Genomic DNA, 19381 nt, shown 5'->3' on the forward strand with positions numbered 1-19381 from the left:
CAAATAATAGTATATTTATTGAGAAGATCTGCTTTCCAATAACTTACAATCTGTATATTGAGTTCTTCAAGTAATTTTGGCAACTGAAATGGTCACAGAAATGTTTCTGGAATTTTAATTTTTTTAGGGGTGAATGTAAAATTTAAAATAGCAGTAAAAATGCTTTTTTATCTTACTGTATCTTACCTTTTTTAATCTATTCGCAGACTCCTCTAAGTAAGGAAAACATGTAGACATTTTTAATTTGCTCACTTGTCTATGTGTATGTTTTTAAAGAATTCTCATAAAGTAAAAAAATTTAAATGTTTCAAAACAATATGTTAAAAGTTGTGGATGGGCTCGTAAAGTGGTTCATTGGGTAAAGGCACTTGGTATTGCCAAGCTGAGCTCTTGAGTTCAAAAACTGGTATCCACATGGTGGAAAGAGAGAACCAAGTCCTGCAAGTTGTCCTCTGACCTCCATGTGTACTCTATACAGACACATTCTAAATAAGTTCAAAATATTTTTGTAAACATTGGGGTGGTCAGCTGTCAGCTGTAGTAAAGAGCTCATCATTGAGCTTAGCAGATTGGACACAGACACAAGTTTGAGTTATTTATGTACTATCTTACAGAAATGCTTTTTTTTGTCTTTTTTGTTTTGTTTTTTTTCCGAGACAGCATTTCTCTGTGTAGTTTGGCTCCTGTCCTGGATCTCACTCTGTAGACCAGGCTGGCCTCGAACTCACAGAGATCCACCTGGCTCTGCTTCCCGACTGCTGGGAATAAAGGTGTGTGCCACTGCTGCCTGGCCAAAAATGCTTTTTAAATTAAAAAATGTAATGAGAAATCTTGCAAAACCCAGCTTAAATGAGTTATTATTAAGGGCTATTGCTGCTGCTGTTAGTGTGGCAGCAGATGCTGTTGATTTTGTCACTGTTCAGCTGCTGCGGCTCTAGTACTGCTCATCAGACTGCACATTTGCCACAATCTGGGCCTTAAAGGTTCTCTGGCTCTTCTCTCTCACCAATAAGCCATGAGGATGATAACATGTGATTTTTGGAGTTCTGCTTTTGAGTTGGCCTTGGGTGTCATGGCTCAGCCTTTTGCATTTGTCAGAGTAGTCTATTCTGATGTCACTACTGCTCCTTCTGATCTATTGCTAACTAACAGAGAGAGTTAGCAAGACAAGCTGAGGGTTTGGGAGCCTAATGTTGTAACCTAGGGAGAGTCAGCCAAAGAAGTGTCTCCCATCCAGCTCGTCAGATGTGCCACATAGCCTGCATATATAGTCAGAAACGGGAATTTACTATGATTACAGTAGGCCTCCATGTAACTGTAGGATTGTGTTTACACCAGTCAGTGCACTGCTCCCTTCTGTTCCTGTCACACTGGTCTCTGTGCTATGCCACTAGACAAAATACTGCCCCTCTGGCTAGAACCAAAAAACCTGCAGTATCATCTAGAGTTTTTTTGTGACTTGTAGTGACAGAAAGTCCAGTGTAAACTGAAATGGTAATGTTTGACCACACCTTTAGGACACCATTTATCAACTTGTGGGTCATGAACCCTTTGGAGGTTGAACGACCCTTACACATGGGGTCTCCTAATATCATCAGAAAACATTTACATTATGATTCATAACAGCAGCAAAATTATAGTTATGAAGTAGTAACGGAAATAATTTTATGGTTGGCGGTCACTACAACATGAGGAACTGTATTAAGGGATCGTGGCCTTAGGAAGGTTGAGAACCACTGCTTTAGGAGCTGGAGCTGTGTTGCAGCTGCAGTTGTCCAGGTCCTTTCTTAACAGAAGGGAGATGCCGGGTGGTGGTGGTGCATGCCTTTAATCCCAGCACTCGGGATGCAGAGCCAGGCGGATCTTTGTGAGTTTGAGGCCAGCCTGGTCTACAGAGCAAGATCCAGGATAGGAGCCAAACTACACAGAGAAACCCTGTCTCAAAACAAAAAAAAGAAACAAACAAAAGCAACAACAAAAGAAACAAAAAAAACCAGAAGGGAGGGTTGGGAATTTAGCTCAGTGGTAGAGCGCTAAGTCCCTGTGTTCAATCCTCAGCTCAAAAAAACAAACAAACAAACAAAAAACCCAGAAGGGAGTCTAGCTGACTGTTTTTGTTCAAGCAGCCTGGTTACCAAAGAAGAGTCCAATAGCTACAGATTAGGTGGATCAAAGAGCTCCATCCCTCTATTATGCTTATGTATAGCAGAATTAATATCAGAAGGAATGCCTATACTAAGAGCTTCCTATTAGCCATAGATTTTATTTTATTTTATTTTATTTTATTTTTTTTTTGAGACAGGGTTACTCTGTGTAGCTTTGGAGCCTTTCCTGGAACTCACTCACTCTGTAGCCCTGGCTGACCTCAAATTCATAGAGATCTGCCTGCCTCTGCCTCCCGAGTGCTGGGATTACAGATGTGTGCCATCACTGCCTGGTTTAACCATAGAATTACAGCACTTCATGCAATGGTCAATTCTAATCCAGTTCCCCAAGGGCAGTTGGGCTCATTTATGTGTTTCAGTGAGTTAAAACAAATTGAGATATTACTAAATGTCAACTAAATATACTTGTCCTCAGTTTGGATCATTTACCATAAAACTGTACTTGGAGTGGGTGGGTGGGTATGTCTCTGTGACCTTCACAGGCTGCAGAGAGACATGAAGGCAATTTGGCACAACACAACTCAGTAGCCAGTGTTGGGTCAAACTTCAAGTGTCTGACCCCGATAGGTTTGTTGTAGGCTTATTTAAACACAACACTGTATGATGAAAACTGTTCTTGTGATGATTAACTGGATTTCTTTTCGTAAACACAACAATGCATTTCTAAATCTGAGGAACAAAGTAAGCTAAATATAGATCTGGCATGACTACATTGAAACTCTTTGTAAAGTACATTTGATACTTTGAGTAAAGATTGATTTTATAGTTTGTAGGAGAATGGGTCTGGAGGAGGGTCTGGTGCTGGATTGCATAAACGTCACCAGGCTAGAAAGATTGTCTGCTTGAGTCTTCTGGGTAGAAATGGGTTTTGCATTCCTTCCATTGAAGAAACAACGCTGTGTGCTTAATATTCTAGGTGCCCTAGTGCATGTCTGTGAGCAAAAAGATCTCTGTGCTCTTTACAAAAATTAGGATAACTGTAGAAGCTTTTTTTGGAATCTGTGGATTAGCTAGAAGAATTTAATATTATTGAGTTTTGATAGTAGTACATGGTATATAGAAGAATCCCTTTTGCCGGGTGGTGGTGGCACACGCCTTTAATCCCAGCACTCAAGAGGCAGACCCAGGCGGGTCTCTATAGTTTTTGGCCAGCCTGGGCTAAGAGTGAGTTCCAGGACAGGCTCCAAAGCTACACAGAGAAACCCTGTCTCGTAAAACACAAACAAAAACAAAGGAAAAAGAACAAGAATCCCTTTATTTAGGGACTGTAATGTTAGTATTTTACTTTCAGATGATCAAATTCAAGAATATTGAAAACTGGCAAATTTCAATGAAGTGTGCTTGACTGATAGCGCAGGCTTATTACTAACTAGCTCTTACACTTAAATTAACCCATAATTCTATTTATGCTTTTCCATGTGGCTCATGGCTAGTTACCTTATTTTTACATGTCCTGCTTGCCTGGTGATTGGCGGACATCTCTCTGACTCTGTACTCCTTCTTCCCATCATTGTCAGTTTGGCTTTCTGTGTAACTTCCTGCCCAGCTACTGGCCTGTCAGCTTTTTATTAACCGATGAGAGTAACACATTTTCATAGTGTGGAATAGGATTGTTCCACATCATTTCCCCCTTTTGGTCTAATTAAAAAGGAAAGTTTTAACTTTAACATAGTAAAATTGTATACAATAAAAAGTTATTGAATGCATTGTCACAGGAGATAACTTCCTAAATATAACAACAGCAGCACAGACACTGAGCACAACAATTAATAAATGGGACCTCTTGAAACTGAGAAGCTTTTGTAGGGCAAAAGACACAGTCAATAAGACAGAAAGACAGCCTACAGAATGGGAAAAGACCTTCGCCAACCCCACATCTGACAGAGGACTGATCTCCTAAGTATATAAAGAACTCAAGAAACTGGACATCAGAATACTGAACAATCCAATTAAAAATGGGCTAAAGAGCTAAACAGAGAATTCTCAAAAGAAGATTCACAAATGGCTGAAAGACATTTAAAGAAACGCTCAACATCCTTAATCATCAGAGAAATGCAAATCAAAACGACTCTGACCTTACACCTGTCAGAATGTCTATGATCAAAAACACTAATGACAGTCAATGTTGGAGAGGATGTGGTGCAAAGGGAACACTCCTCCACTGTTGGTAGGAATGCAAACTTGTACAACCACTGTGGAAATCAGTATGGCGGTTTCTCAGAAAAGTGGGAATCAATCTACCTCAAGACCCAACTATACCACTCTTGGGCATGTATATACCCAAGGAGTGCTCAATCATACCACAAAGGTACATGCTCAACTGTGTTCATAACAGCACTGTTTGTAATAGCCAGAACCTGGAAACAACCTAAATGCCCGTCAACTGAAGAATGGATTAAGAAAATGTGGTACATATACACAATGGAGTACTACTCAGCAGAGAAAATCAAAGACAGTGTGAAATTTGCAGGCAAATGGATGGAACTAGAAAATATCATCCTGAGTGAAGCAACCCAAATCCAGAAGGACGAACATGGTATGTACTCACTCATAAGTGGATTCTAGATATAAAGCAAAGAACAATCAGATTGCAACCCACAGAACCAGGGAGGCTATACAGCAGGGGGGACCCTAGGATGACTGTGGCTTATAAGTTTTGGTTTTACTCAATTACTGGGCAAGCCTCAATGAGACATTTCACTATTAGGATAAGAATTTATACTGTATGAAGCTGATAAGAGGAAAAACAAATAAATAAATAAAAATGAGAAAAAAGTTAAGTAAGAATTATTGTTATAATATCTAGTCTATTTGTATTTGACAAAATCAGAGAAAACATTTAATTTTCTAATCTATCTTGGTGAGTCTAAGGTTTTATATCTAATTTACCATTTTATTACTGCTAAGAAAAATTATAACTATTACTATCTAGTCTTCAGCTCCATCAAAGACTTCAGAAGGATGAAATGCCACCTGATGACAGGGACATCAGACTGCTGGGCAGTCACCCAAAGTTTCTCTGCAACATTAGGACATCCATCTCTGGCCTAAAGGCCTAGAATATCTGACAGACCTTTTTCAGAAGAAGGAAATTTTGAAGTACTATCTTACTCTGTCTTAGCAAAGTTCAGTTGCTTTTCCTTGTGTCCTGCTTGTCCAGATTGGACGGGTACTTACTGTCAGCAGTCACAGCAAGGGCAGTTTCTTTCCCAGTAGGCCAGTTTTGGAAAAAGAAAACAAACTCCATATGGAGTTTCTTCGATGCTCATCATCTTTGAAGTAGATTGGTGCTGCCAGGAGCATTCATATCTCACTCTCATGAAAAGCCTAAGTTCTTAAAACATTTTAAATGCCATATCCTGTACATCTTTGACATGTTCAAAGATTACATATCTATCTGAAATATATCTCTGTATTACTTTGAAAACATACCTAACATGACTATTAATCTGTGTTTAATTATGCAGCTCACTTTAAAATGTAATATATAAACATAATATATTTCTACTATAAACAATAGTAGAAATATACATACAGCATAACAAAATTAACTTTAAATTTGTATCAATAAACCAAAATCTATATCAATGTAAAATACTTAAGATTAGTAATTGCTTTTTGGATTAAAGTAGATTGAATAATCTACTTTTTATCCTATCATTTCTATACCCCCCCCCCTTTTCTTTTCAGAGCCAAATCCCTGAATCTAATCTCCTTTGTTTAGTCTGTTTCCTGACCATTTTTCATAACAACTTGTGGTATTGTATTGCCCAAAATATTGCACACTCTCATAAACTTATCTGGGGTCAGAGAACAGAACAGTCATAATATTAAACATAGAGGTTAGGCAGTGGTAGCACCTTTAATCCTAGCATTCCAGAGGCAGAGATCTGCCTGGATCTCTGTGAGTTCATGGCCACACTGGAAACAGCCAAACATGGTGACTCATGCCTTTAATCCCAGCAAGTAATGGCAGGAGGCAGAAAGGTATTTAAAGCGTGAGGATGAGGAACTATACCCTGGTTAAACTTTTAGGCTTCTAGCAAGTTCAGCTAAGATTCCTTCTGGATAAGGACTCAGAGGCTTCCATTCTGAGAAAACTGAATCAGCTGAGGTATTGGCGAGGTGAGGTAGCTGTGGCTTGTTCTGCTTCTCTGATCTTCCAGCATTCACCCCAATACCTGGCCCTCAACGTTCTTGGCATGAATTCATGAAAAAGCCGCTTGCCTATGGCCTTTCGGGCCCCAGCTCAGACCCGAGCTACCCTCAGCTGGTTGTGGTGGCACACACTGGTAGGATTTACTGAAAGAGGCAGAGGCAGAAGGGTCCGGAATTTGAGGCCGAACTAGGAGGCTTGCTAAGGAGATGCTTCAGCCAGTGCTAAGTCACAAACAGTGGCGGTGGGACTCTGAAGGCAGGGGCTGCTGCTCCGAATTGCTGGCTTCTTCTCATTGTGTTGGTGACTGTGGTGATGCTGCTACCTGGGACGAAGGGTTTACTGTTGCTGGTTCAGAGAAGAATTGCTAGGACCATCATGTTACAAGAAAACATTGGCAAAGGTCAGTTTGTTAAAGTTTGGCAAGACAAATGGGGAGAAATTTCTGTGAAGATTTTTCTTTTCTTTCTTTTTTTAAATTTTTAAATATATTTATTTATTTTATGTTTATGGGTGGTCTGACTACATCTATGTCTGTGCTCCACGTGTGTGCCTGGCACCTCAAGAGGTCAGAAAAGGGTGATACAGACAATTGTGAACTGCCATGTGGGTGCTAAGAATTGAACTTGGGTCCTCTGGAAGAACAACTAGTGCTCTTAACCAATGAGCTATCTCTCCAGCCCAAGATTTTCTTTTCTCGGGAAGAACATTCATCCTTTCAAGAGAGGGACCAAAAAAAAAAAAAAAAGGTCTGCAGGGAACCATGACCACGCCTAAATAACAGTGACTTTGAAGTCTTCATGAAGATGACAGGAGTCCACAATGACAATTCCACATGGACTATGATAAATCCATTAAGCTGGTTAACACCACAGAAAGATTGACTTTGGACTACAAACTACTCAGGACAATTTTGAGATGTCTAGCTGAGATGATCCAGCCTGACAGACCACTTGAACAAGGACTTGAAACAAGCCCTGCACTTTCTGATTATGCAGCGACTGGATAAATGATAGAGGACTTGACAATTAACCCAAAAACTTTCTTTTCAGAATTCACTAAAAATGTCTTCACCCCCAGGAAGCTGTAAGTAATTTTAAGAAAACGACGCCCACGTTCCCAAGAGGTGGGGTGGATGGTTTTGGGTTGTTTAATGAGTTATAAATATTGTTATTGTTTACAATGTTTGGTTATAAATTGTTAATTGTTAATGGTCAGAAAAAAAGCTGAACAAGGAGATTAGATTCAGAGTTTTATTTATTTATTTTTAAAGAAAAAAGAATATAGAAATGAGGTAGATGATTGAATTTACTCAGATTCAGAGTTTTATTTTGTTTGTTTTTTTTAAAGAAAAAAGAATATAGAAATGAGGTAGATGATTGAATTTACTCTGAGGAAAAACGATCAAGAAATAATAGGATAAATGAGTAGACCATTGAATCTACTATAAAAAGAAAAAGGGGAAGATATAAAAATGAGAAAAGGTAGATTATTGAATCTATTATGAAAAGAAAAAAGGTAATATGTATATAAGATAAAAAATTGAATCTACTTTTAAAAAGGAACTACTTGTTTTAAATAGGATAAGAAATGAAGGGTTGGGGATTTAGCTCAGTGGTAGAGTACTTACCCAGCAAGCAAGCTCAAGGCCCTGGGTTCGACCCTCAGCTCAAAACAAAAGAAATGAAATTTTTTTGTCTGAATTTATCAAATGTTACTGGACTGGACACTGTTTATATATATATAAATATATATAAATATATATATAATGGAGTTTTTTGTCTGAATCTGTCAAAAGTTAATGGACTAGACAGCGTTAATGCAATTCTTGACTGTATATATTGTATATAGTTATTGGATATAGTTTTTCTTGTATTAGTTATAAGCTTTTTTTAATTTTAGACAAAAAAGGGGAAATGTGGTAAACAACCTTCCTAAATGATGGCAAACATTCATAATTTATTTTTTTGGAATGTGAGTGTAGTTCTCTAAACTATTTTCTGCTGATCAGGGGTGCTGATAATCTTTGAGGAACCCTAAAAAAACAAGATTATGGCCAAGTCCTTACTGGAGTATTCTGTGCAGCTGGATCATTTCAACCAGCAGCCTTGAAGCTGTTCTATATGCAGAAATCAGAAAATTGTAATAGAGACACTCTGAAACATTGAGTAATCTGAGTAATCTGTTCCATTTGGAGATTTTTCAGGTGGTCTTCATCCATCAAACCTTATTATTATTTTTTTAACCCAGAATGATTCCACAGCCTCTCGTTTCTTGTGGAAACAAAAATATAACCTCTTCTCCAAAATAACATATGTTTTGACTTAAATTTTGAAGTCAAGGCATTTTCAAAATATATAGGTTGGATTAAACCTGCAACATTTATAATTAAATGTTTCTTAGCAGTTGTTGCTCCTTCCTTAGCGGTCAAACAATTCAAAGACAACACAATAACATCTTTATCTAGGTTCTCTGTGTATTTTCCATGTTTGTGTGGCTTTTTTTTTAAACATTACTCCCTTTTTACAATCTTTATTATTTAAAAACTATGTATTTCTTTTTTATGACTGTCTATACCTTCTCTTTTCTCTACCAAACCTATGTATATTTTTTTAACACACTGTGAATCGTTAAGAGGTTTTTGTTTGCTCTGAATCTATCCTTACTGTGTATTTTTAACCATGAGCAAACCCCTAAATTACCATGCAGCATGCTGATGGAACTTGTGTTGATAGCTTAGGCCTACATGCAGGGCTGGGAGTTCGTATGTGGGTCAGTCCTGTTGTGTCTAGAAGGCTTTGTTTTCCTTGGTGTCCTCCATCCTTACTAGCTCTTTTAGTGTTTCTGCCTCCTCTCAGAAAGACTTCCCTTAGTCCTGAGGGCAGGGATTTGATGGAGATAACCATTTAGGACTCAGTGTCTAAGATGTTTTACTCCTGCACATTGTCTAGTTGCTCTCATGTACTGCAGGAAGAAGCTTCTCTTATGGATAAACAAGATCCTGACCTATGAGTATATAGCAGAATGACATTAGGAGTCATTTTATTGCTAAATTCCTTTGGCAGAAGTCTGCAGTATTTGATTTTTGTCAGAGGACTTGAATTTACAGGTTTTTCTAAGTTTGTATATGTATATAAATTATAAAATATTAAGAGTATATTCAATTCTAGTACTTTTACTTGTGTATTCATGTAACCATAACCAAGATCACATTATGGAACTGACTCTGTCTGAAGATTCTGCTTCTAAGGATTTTTATCACCTAAAGATTGAAAATATTTGTAAAAATGTTACGTATACAGCTCAGTGTAGAGTTCTTGGTATATATAAGACCCTGGGTTCAGTCTCTAGCACCACAATGGGGTGAGGGGCATAGGGATGGACATAGTTACTTATATAGTATTAACATTATATTACATATTAGCTAGATGGTGGGGGTGTACGCCTTTAATCCCAGCACTTGGGAGGCAGAGCCAAGTGGATCTTTGTTGAGTTCGAGGCTAGCCTGGTCTACAGAGTGAGATTCAGGAAAGGCACAAAGCTACACAGAGAAACCCTGTCTCAGAAAAAACAAAACAAAAGAAAACAAAACTTATATTTTAAATACAAAAGCAAGCCCCCACTGATACTGATGAGGGACACTTAGGGGACCATTTTTATTGTGCTAGAAAAATTTCTTTGTGACCTTTTGATGTAATTGCAGTTTTGAAAATTTCAAGGTTAGCTCTATTTTTCAACTTTATGTAAATGTATTTATGTTTTCTTATGTATTTTTTTTGCCTACTCTTCTGTACAGAAAGCACATTTATGTCATTAATAATTTGTTCTTTTAAATTGCTGTTTAGATTTTGATGTTATATATTTACTTATATTTTTGTCTTTTCATTGTTTTCCAGTATGACTATTATCTATAAATCTGTTAATATATTTGAATACATATATCTTGTTTACTAATGTGAATTTCTTTCTTTCAAATATACACACATACATATAGGATTGGAATTAATAGTTAGTAGGATGTATGTATAAATTTGGATTCACTAAATATTTTTTTTCAATAATTTCATCAATTTATAGTCTTACCATCAATATATAGAGTGAGTTCATTTGTCACACATCCAATATTTTAGTTTTTGTTGTTGTTTTGTTTTGTTTTTTGTTTTTCCATACAGGGTTTCTCTGTGTAGTTTTGGTGCCTATCCTGGATCTCACTCTGTAAACCAGGCTGGCCTCGAACTCACAGAGATCCACCTGGCTCTGCCCCCCAAGTGCTCATATTGAAGGCGTGTGCCACCACGCCGAGCTATTTTAGTTTTTTAATCATTTCTAGTTCAACCTTTCTACTGAGTATATAATACTTCGTGATTTTGTTTTTATTTTATTTGTATTTATTTGGTGTTTTCATAAGTTTTATATTTAAGTTGTCAGTTTTTTTCTTATTTTTCTAAAACATTTATTTTCATAAATAATTCAGCAGTGTTTCTGAAAAACTGCATACAGAAAAATGTAGAGTCTCTCAAAGAGTACAAAAAAAGCACAAAGCTGGACTTTTACTGCCAGTTATCAATTCTTATCATAAAACTCTAGAAACCAAACCTCATTGGTGTTTGTACAATGACAAAACTGTGGGATGAGATACAGTTTAGAGTCAGAGTCATCTCTGTATGGTCAGCTGATTTATGGTTAAAAACAACATTTTGATTCAACAGAAGAAAGAACAGTATTTTATGTGCTTAGCAGTTCTTTTCCTGTGTTAAAGAGTTAAAAAAAATCTAAATTTCATAAAGTCTAATTTATTATTTTCTTCCATAATTCTGTTTAATAGATTATCGTCCAATTTAAGAGTACTATAGATTCTCCATTTGTTTACTGCTGTTACAGTTATAGGTACATCCATTTTTTCAGGACTTTCCACTACTCTATATGTATGGGTATCAAGTGAGCTCTACACACTTGAGTGCATATTTTCTAGGAGCAAGGGCATTACATTAGGTATTATGTAGTGCTCAAAACCAGGGTATTTAAAACTGATTCCATAATTCAATTAACAGGCTATACTCAATATTTGCTAATTATTTTTATTTTTAATTTCCATTTACAGGCCAACCACATACTAAGCATTCTACTTGTTCTGTGCTTTCTTTCTTTTTCTCTGCAGTGTGTCCTAATTTGGTCAGTGAATTGTTATCTTGGTATGTTAAAAACAAAAAAGGCCAAGGACATTAGTTTGATTATCCTTGATTTGTATTTATTTGATTCAGTTTATAAATATTTGGTAATAGTGTCCCACAATTAACATCTGGTTCTTAAACATTGGTATGTGAACCTTCTTCTTTGGAGACAATCAAACATCTATTCACTCCAGATAGGTCACTAAAGATAAAATTACACTCATCTAGCTTTGAGCACCAATGTATTTAATTAGAGTTATTTGAGGAGCTTGGAGGGGAATTATTTACAGGCAACTTATAAGCAACTAAACTACGTAAAAGTCCCCCTCTCTCAGCAACTATGAACTGCCTATAATATATTCAGAAGGGGAGAAGTAATGCAGGGTGTAAGGGCCTCCTCACCTAGCAATCTTTAACAACCTTGAAAAGGGGCTTAGTCCTCTTTGTCACCCCCTACCCTCCTCTGGCATAAAAGAAAGAATTAAAAAGAACTGTCGAGGTTGGGGATTTAGCTCAGTGATAGAACACTTGCCTAGCAAGTGCAAGGCTGGGTTCGATCCTCAGCTCCACATGAAAAAAAATAATAATAATAAAGCAAAAAAACAAACAAAAAAAAACGGTCTATTAGCAAGTTAATGACTAAACTTTATGCACTGGAATGTAACAGCTATAAAGAAAAAAACAACCAAGGTATTTTCTTGGTATTGCTGTACATGGCTTATAAAATACATTAATAGTAAAAATGAAATGCTCCAGATGTCTACATAAATAACAAAATTAATAATAGACAGCATGTTCTCTGTAGACCAGGTTAGCCTTGAAATCAGAGGTCCACCTGCCTCTGCCTCCTGAGTGCCTGGATTAAAGGTGTTTATCACCACTGTCTGGCTTGTTATTGCTTCTTAAGAATGGAAATCCGCCCGATTGGAGCAGGCCCTCTGGATAAGTGAGACAATTGAATAGCCTGAACTGTTTGGGAGGCATCCATGCTGTGGGACTGGGACCTGTTCTTAGTGCATGAGCTGGCTGTTTGGAACCTTGGGTTTACACAGGGACACTTTGCTCAGCCTGGAAGGAGGGGACTGGACCTGCCTGTACTGAATCTACCAGGTTTAAATGAATCCCCAGGGGAGTCTTTGCCCTGGAGGAGATGGGAATGGGGGGGAGGGGCTGAGAGGAAGGTGGGGGCAGGGGCGGGAGGGGGAAGGACAGGGGAACCCATTGCTGATGTGTAAAATTAAAACACAAATATTATAATAATAATAATAATAATAATAATAATAATAATAATAAATAAAAATTAAAAAAAAAAGAATGGAAGTCGGCTGGGTGGTGGTGGAGCACACCTTTAATCCCAACACTCATGAGGCAGAGCCAGGCGGATCTCTGTGAGTTCGAGGCCAGCCTGATCTACAGAGTGAGATCCAGGACAGGCACCAAAACTACACAGAGAAATCCTGTCTTGAAAAACCAAAAGAGAGAGAGAGAGGGAGAGAGAGAAAGACAGGAAGACAGGAAGACAGGAAGAAAGAGGAAGTTGATGACTATGATAGTGGAAGGAAGACTCTAAACTTTGCTGAGTTGACAGAGCTCCATCATGTAGAGAACCCCACCACACAACCTCCGCTGTGCTGTGTATTGTTCCACAGTGCCCTTTGTTTATAAAGGCTAATACTGTAGCAGATAGCTATAGAATAATGTTTACAGGGGCCAGCTCCAACATTATAAAGTAAGATTAATAAGGATAGATTTGGAGACGAGGCAGAAAATTGGTTGTTGGAACAGGGCTCTAATGAATTATTTAAAAAAGTATAATGATTGTAAAGAAAAGATGCTTAACCAAAACTCTGGTTAAAACCAATTGGCAATAAAATATAGTATAGGAAGGGACAATATACCTGAGAGGAAAGGAAGAAAATTGGGTGACTTTTTAAAGAATTTTGGGAAAGTCTTTAGCGACCTAGTGAGTTTGAGTTAGCCTGGGCTTTATGAGATTGCATCTCGGAAAAACAAAAGAGAAATAACTGCGAGTAGGAAGTAGTGGTGAAGAGAATGTCTATTTCTTTAATTTTGCATTTAGCAAAATTGATGTTGCTTAGTTTGATGAAGCAGTTGGATAAAGTGACAAACACATTTCTCATATTACCCCTGGCTTTAAGATACAGTGATAGATAATATTAATGTTGAAAAACCTGATGGGTTGGCGATGTATCTAAGTTGGCAGAATGTCTGCCTAGCATGCACAAAGCTGTGGGTTCTATCCCCAAACTGCATAAACAGCACAGTGGTGCATGCATGTAATACCAACACTTGGGAGATAAAAGGGAGTTTGGGTTGGGTTTGGCTCTGAGATTGTGTCTTTTATTTATCTATTTATCTATTTGTCTATTTAGTTAGTTTGTTTGTTTATTTATTTATTCATTTATTTATTTATGTATACAGCATGTATGACTGTAGGCCAGAAGAGGGCATCAGATCTCATTACAGATGGTTGTGAGCCACCATGTGGTTGCTGGGAATTGAACTCAGGACCTCTGGAAGAGCAGTCAGTGCTCTTAACCTCTGAGCCATCTCTCCAGCCCTAGTGATTATGTCTTTTAAAAACAAAGAAAAGGAATAACTGGGAGCAGGAGGCCGGCAAAATTTAGGCTACTTCAGGGCAGAACTATTTTGATTTTAGTATATCCCTGATATCTTGATCAGTTCCAAGAATTCCCACTGAATATTTGTTGAAAAGACTAAGAATTTTTGAGTAATGCAGTAGGGAAAGAAATTGGAAATGTAGATTTCTCAGAAATGTATTAGTGAACTAGTATTCTCAAGATGCAGGAGAGTATATTGAAGATATAAAGATGGTGAAGTCAGGAGTAGATGTGGTTAAATCATTAAACATTGTTACATAAAATATCTAATGAGAGTTTAAACTTTATTTTCATATCTCTATAAACTTAAATTTTGATGTTTGTACTGTAATTTTTTTGATAACAAAAAATTTTAAATGTTTTGTTTTTGTTTAGGGATTGATCTTTGACCTATTGTATTTCAAAACACCCTTGTTTATATAAAACAGAAGTAAGTCTTCATTTAGTGTAATTTTCCTTTATCTTTTAATTCAGTCCACAAATAAGAAACCTCGAAAATCTCCAGGAGAAAAGAGCAGAATTGAAGCTGGAGTTCGAGGGGCAGGTCGTGGAAGAGCTAACGGACACCCTCAACAGAATGGTGATGGGGATCCTGTCACATTATTTGAAGTGGTGAAACTGGGAAAAAGTGCAATGCAGGTAATTTTTAAATGTTTTTATTTCTTGTATAAAGCATGACAGTTGGTAATCTGTGTAGAATCTGCTAATGTATACATGAACATTTAGGGCACATTGTGTATGTCAATGTCTAATTTTGGTGATGGTTTTTGTACCCAGGGTCTTGAATATTCTAAGCATGTGCTCCACCAGTTTGTTATTCCTCTAACCTCTACAGAACTGATATTTGCACCAAAAGGCCATTCTTTATAGGTTTTTTGTTTGTTTGTTTGTTTGTTTGTTTTTGTTTAGGTTAGCTTACAGAGAACATTTTGTATATTTTCAAGGTATTCTTTTACTTTTACCAAACAAAATGATTAGTAGGAGATGCCCAAGAGAATTTCTGTTGCCTTGCGATAGCTTTTTGAGCCCGAGTTGATATGTGTAATATGGATTTCAGGGTATTTGAAAGAGTAGTATATGTAAGGGGATATGTGTGTGTGAGTGTGTGGGTGTGAGTGTGTCTCTTGTCTGTCTGTCTCTGAGCCTCAGGTGCTCATGCTCATACAATAAGCACTTTATGTATTGAGTCATCTCCTTAGTCCAGGGTGATCTTTTACTAATCTGTTTACTGTTTTTTCTTTTTCATTTATTCAACAATCAATTGTTTGGTAATCTATGATTTTATTAATAACTTTATTAAATAGATAAACCAGAATTATTTTACCATTCCTGTAGCATATTGTTACATTATTTTTCTATTAAAGTATATTAATTATTCATGTTTATGTCTGTACGTTTGTCATTTAAAAATACCACAGGTAAAAGTTTTTGCTTCAGAAGCAAATTTTTATAAGAAGTATAAGAAGTAATAAAATACAAAAGAAACCTGAAAGTGTGTTTAGTGGAGGACGCTGAGTGTGGAATACAAATTTGAAATTCAGCGTTCTGGTGGCTAGGCAGGAGGCTCACAATATTGAGGATAGCCTGTGCTACATAGTGCCATTCTGCCATATAAATATAGAACATATACATAACCAAGTAATAAAAAAGAAGTGTAGCTGGAAGGGGTGATGCACATCTTTAATCCCTGCACTCAGGAGGCAGAGAAGCCGGGTCTCTGCTTTCAAAGCCAGGCTGGTCTACAGAGCTAGTTCCAGGGCAACCAAGGGTACCCAAAGAAATCCTGTCTTGAAAAAACAAACAAAACAAAACAAAATATGTAAAATCATGCTCAGTTTCTTTGTTTTGGTGTTTTATATTTAAAAATTATTTGATAACTTAAATCAGTATTATTTTAATTTGCATTTCCTTGATAACCAGTGATTAGCAATAAGCTGAATCTGTTTAATTTTTCATTTGCTAATTTTAAAATTGTGTTTTCAATTTAAATGTGAAAAACACTTAGATATTTTATGAAATAGAGTTATATTCAGGACCAACATAGTGTGTCATTAGTTTACCTTTTATTTTTTGTTTGTATTTCATTTTGAGGCCCTTAGAGGAATTAACTTTATATTGTCTTTTTTTTGTATATTGATGTGTCATTGGTCTTTGAATTTGTGTGGGCAAGCAACAATACGGACTATAGTGGTAAGATTCTTTATTGCACAACGAAGATTGAATTACCAGTCATCCAAAGCAGTAGATGATAGTGCGTTATATTAATGTACTTTAAAAACCGAGGGCCTTTTAGCCATGATGTTTGACTGTGTATTCATCATACTTTCAGAGAGAAATATTAACATGCTACAGAAGTACTAATTTTTAAAATAAATTATTCTCAATTTTGACTAGAAAGGATTGAAGTGAATTTCACATTCAGTAATTTCAGAATTTTTATTTTTCTTGTGAACCTTCATTTATATAAATACTTTAATACATATTTAATATTTTATTAAATGTTAAAATTTAAATATTTAATACTGACTGTTAAACTTAATATTGACAAAGCATTTATCATCAACATTACTTTTATTATCAAATTGGCTAGGTGTGGTAGTCTAAACTTTTTTTAAGGTTTGTTTGTTTGTTTTTAGTTTTGTGTGTATGTAAGTGTGTTGGTGGTAGAGTGCACATGTAAGTACAGATGACTGAGAATCCAGAAGAAAGCATCAGATCCCTTGGAGTGGAGGTTGTAATCCACCTGAGATGAATGCTGGGAACCATGCACAACACTCTTTATTGCTGAGCCATCTCTCTAGCCCTGTTTTAATATAGGTTCTGGGTATTGAACCTTGATTCTTTCACATGTATAGCAGCCAGTTTATCAAATGACCTATCTTCCCAGTCACAAAATAGTGCAAAATCCTATCTATATTTTAAGCAAACTATTGACCAGAGTGAGATTGTGCATATTATTCTTATGCATTTTCTGAATATGGATTGCTTTTCAGGATACCACATTTTTCAGAATTTGATTTTAATATATTTCAAATATTTTATTGTCTTATTTTCAACTTTTATTCACTGTTTTTAATATTTAGTACTCATATTTTTCTTACTCAGTATGATGAAATTAATGTCAAAAACTTTAGTTAATTGGTTTTTCATCCTGCAACCTATTGGTGGCATTTTCACAGTGGATTTCCTTTTGATTTTCCAGATTTATTTGTCTTTCTCTCACAAAACCTGGCCATGATTTATTGAACAGTTTTAATTGTATTTGCATATAATATTATGCTCCTAAAAGTGCTGCTTTTGATCATTTTTATTATACCTCGAAAATGTAAATGTAGGATTGTTTCATAAATTTTTGTGTGTGGTTCCTAAGCCTAGGTCATGCATGTTTAAATGATTGACAAGGACCTTCCTTTAACAATGACATGTCAAATTTGCTATTTGTTACCTACCTACTTCAAATGTAAAGTCATGATAAACTGCCCTATATAGAGTATAAAAAGCATGTATGGTTTGTATCCCTGTAATCAAAGACTGAGCTATACTCTATCTCAAACAAACATGTTGTGGGGAGGGAATAGACAATATCAGGGAGTTTGGAAACAGACTAAATGTGTTTATTTTATGTAGAAGAATACTATGTATTTTGTAAAGAAGAATACCACAAATGATCAAAATTTGGGTTATCATAGAGATGCACTTAATGGTTGTCAGGAACTTGACATTTGTGGGTTAAAAAGAACTTAAATTGCTTCCTAAAAATGAGAGTGTGCAGGTTTGTTTCAAAAGTAAGGTCCTTAGGGTCCTTTCCGACAGTGGAAGCTGAAGAGCTGCTAGACAAGTTTAGGCTTATAGTGACCTGAATGTAAACTGTCTTCAGAGTCTTGTGTTTCAGAGCTGCTACTTTTAGCTCATGGTGATATTTTTGGAGGTTGTGCGACTTTTTAGCATGTAAGGACTGGCTTGCCAAAGTTAGTACCTATTAGATGGGACTTCAAAAGTTTCCACATTCTGGTTCTAGTTTGTTCTTCTGCTTTTTGATTGACCATCTTGTGAGCATGTCTCTGCTACTGGCTTCTTCTGCCATGGACTTCACTATGTCTTCCTTAGTATGTGATCCTCTGAAACTGAAAGCTAAAATAAATCTTTTGTCTTTTATATTTCCTTTAGGATTCTTGTCTTCACAATGAGAGAAGTAATTCAGATATCATGTATGTAGCTAGAGTTTTCCTGCCTGGCCCATTCAGGACAAATCTCTCTTACCCGCCAGTCCCACAGTTGCTCAGACACAACCAAGAAAGCATACAGAGACTTACATTGTTTAGAAACTGTATGGCCGTGGCAGGCTGCTTGTTATCTACTTCTTCTCTCTTAAATTAACCCATTTCTGTTAGTCTATACTTTGCCACATGGCTTGTGGCTTACCAGTGTCTTTACATGTTGCTTTTCATGGCGGCAGCTGGCGGTGTCTTCTACTTCCCAGAATTCTCTTCTCTCTAGTCCTGCCTATACTTCCTGCCTGGCCACTGGCCAATCAGAACTTTATTTACACAGAGCGATATCCATAGCACTTCCCCTGTTCTTTTTTTTAAGGAAGGTTTTAACTTTTACATAGTACAATTACATATAACAAAACAATTATCAAGCAAGAATTATAGTTATAATATTAAAGAAGATATCCTATCTATCTTATATTTGTGAGTCTAAGGTTTTATATCTAACTTACCTTTTATCATAATTGAGGAAATTATAACTATCTAGTCTTCAACCACATCAAAGACCTCAGAAGGATATAATATTACCTGAGAACCAGGAGAAGGATGTAAGCATTTTTCAGGAGTCTTGCAAGAGTAGACAGAGACAGCTGGCAGCCTGGACAGTCACCTAATGTTCCTTTGTAAAGTTGGGGCATTTGTCTTCAGCCCACAGGGATAGAGTCTCTAGGTCACTTCTCTCAGTGTAGTGTAGAATGTCTGGTAGTTTCCTCTGAGAAAGCAGGAACCTGAAGGACCATTTTGTCAAGCAAAGTTCAGTGGTCACCTTTCTATGGGTCCTGCATGTCCAGTTGATCGAACAGTCCAGGCAAGAACAGTTTCTTGCCCAAATGGCTATTTTTGCCAAGGTGAAGATAAACTCCATATGAAGTGTCTTCAATGCTCATCCTCCTCTCTGAAGTAAATCAGTGCTGCCAGGAGCAGACATGTCTCACTGTCCAGAAAGTCTTAATTTTAAAAATATTTTAAATGCCAT

At 36.6% G+C, this 19381-nt stretch overlaps 1 protein-coding gene across 1 annotated transcript in view; it reads left to right on the top strand.

The window, feature by feature from the left end:
• Positions 1-19381, top strand: part of Stag1 (stromal antigen 1) — a 346634-nt gene that overhangs the window by 99657 nt on the left and 227596 nt on the right. Inside the window, exon 4 of the mRNA XM_036192569.1 lies at positions 14609-14773. Within this exon, the coding sequence (XP_036048462.1) occupies positions 14609-14773 (165 nt within the window). The remainder of the gene's footprint in view (positions 1-14608; positions 14774-19381) is intronic.

This window comes from Onychomys torridus, chromosome 7 (genome assembly GCF_903995425.1).
Source record: "Onychomys torridus chromosome 7, mOncTor1.1, whole genome shotgun sequence".
Taxonomy (NCBI): Eukaryota; Metazoa; Chordata; class Mammalia; order Rodentia; family Cricetidae; genus Onychomys; species Onychomys torridus.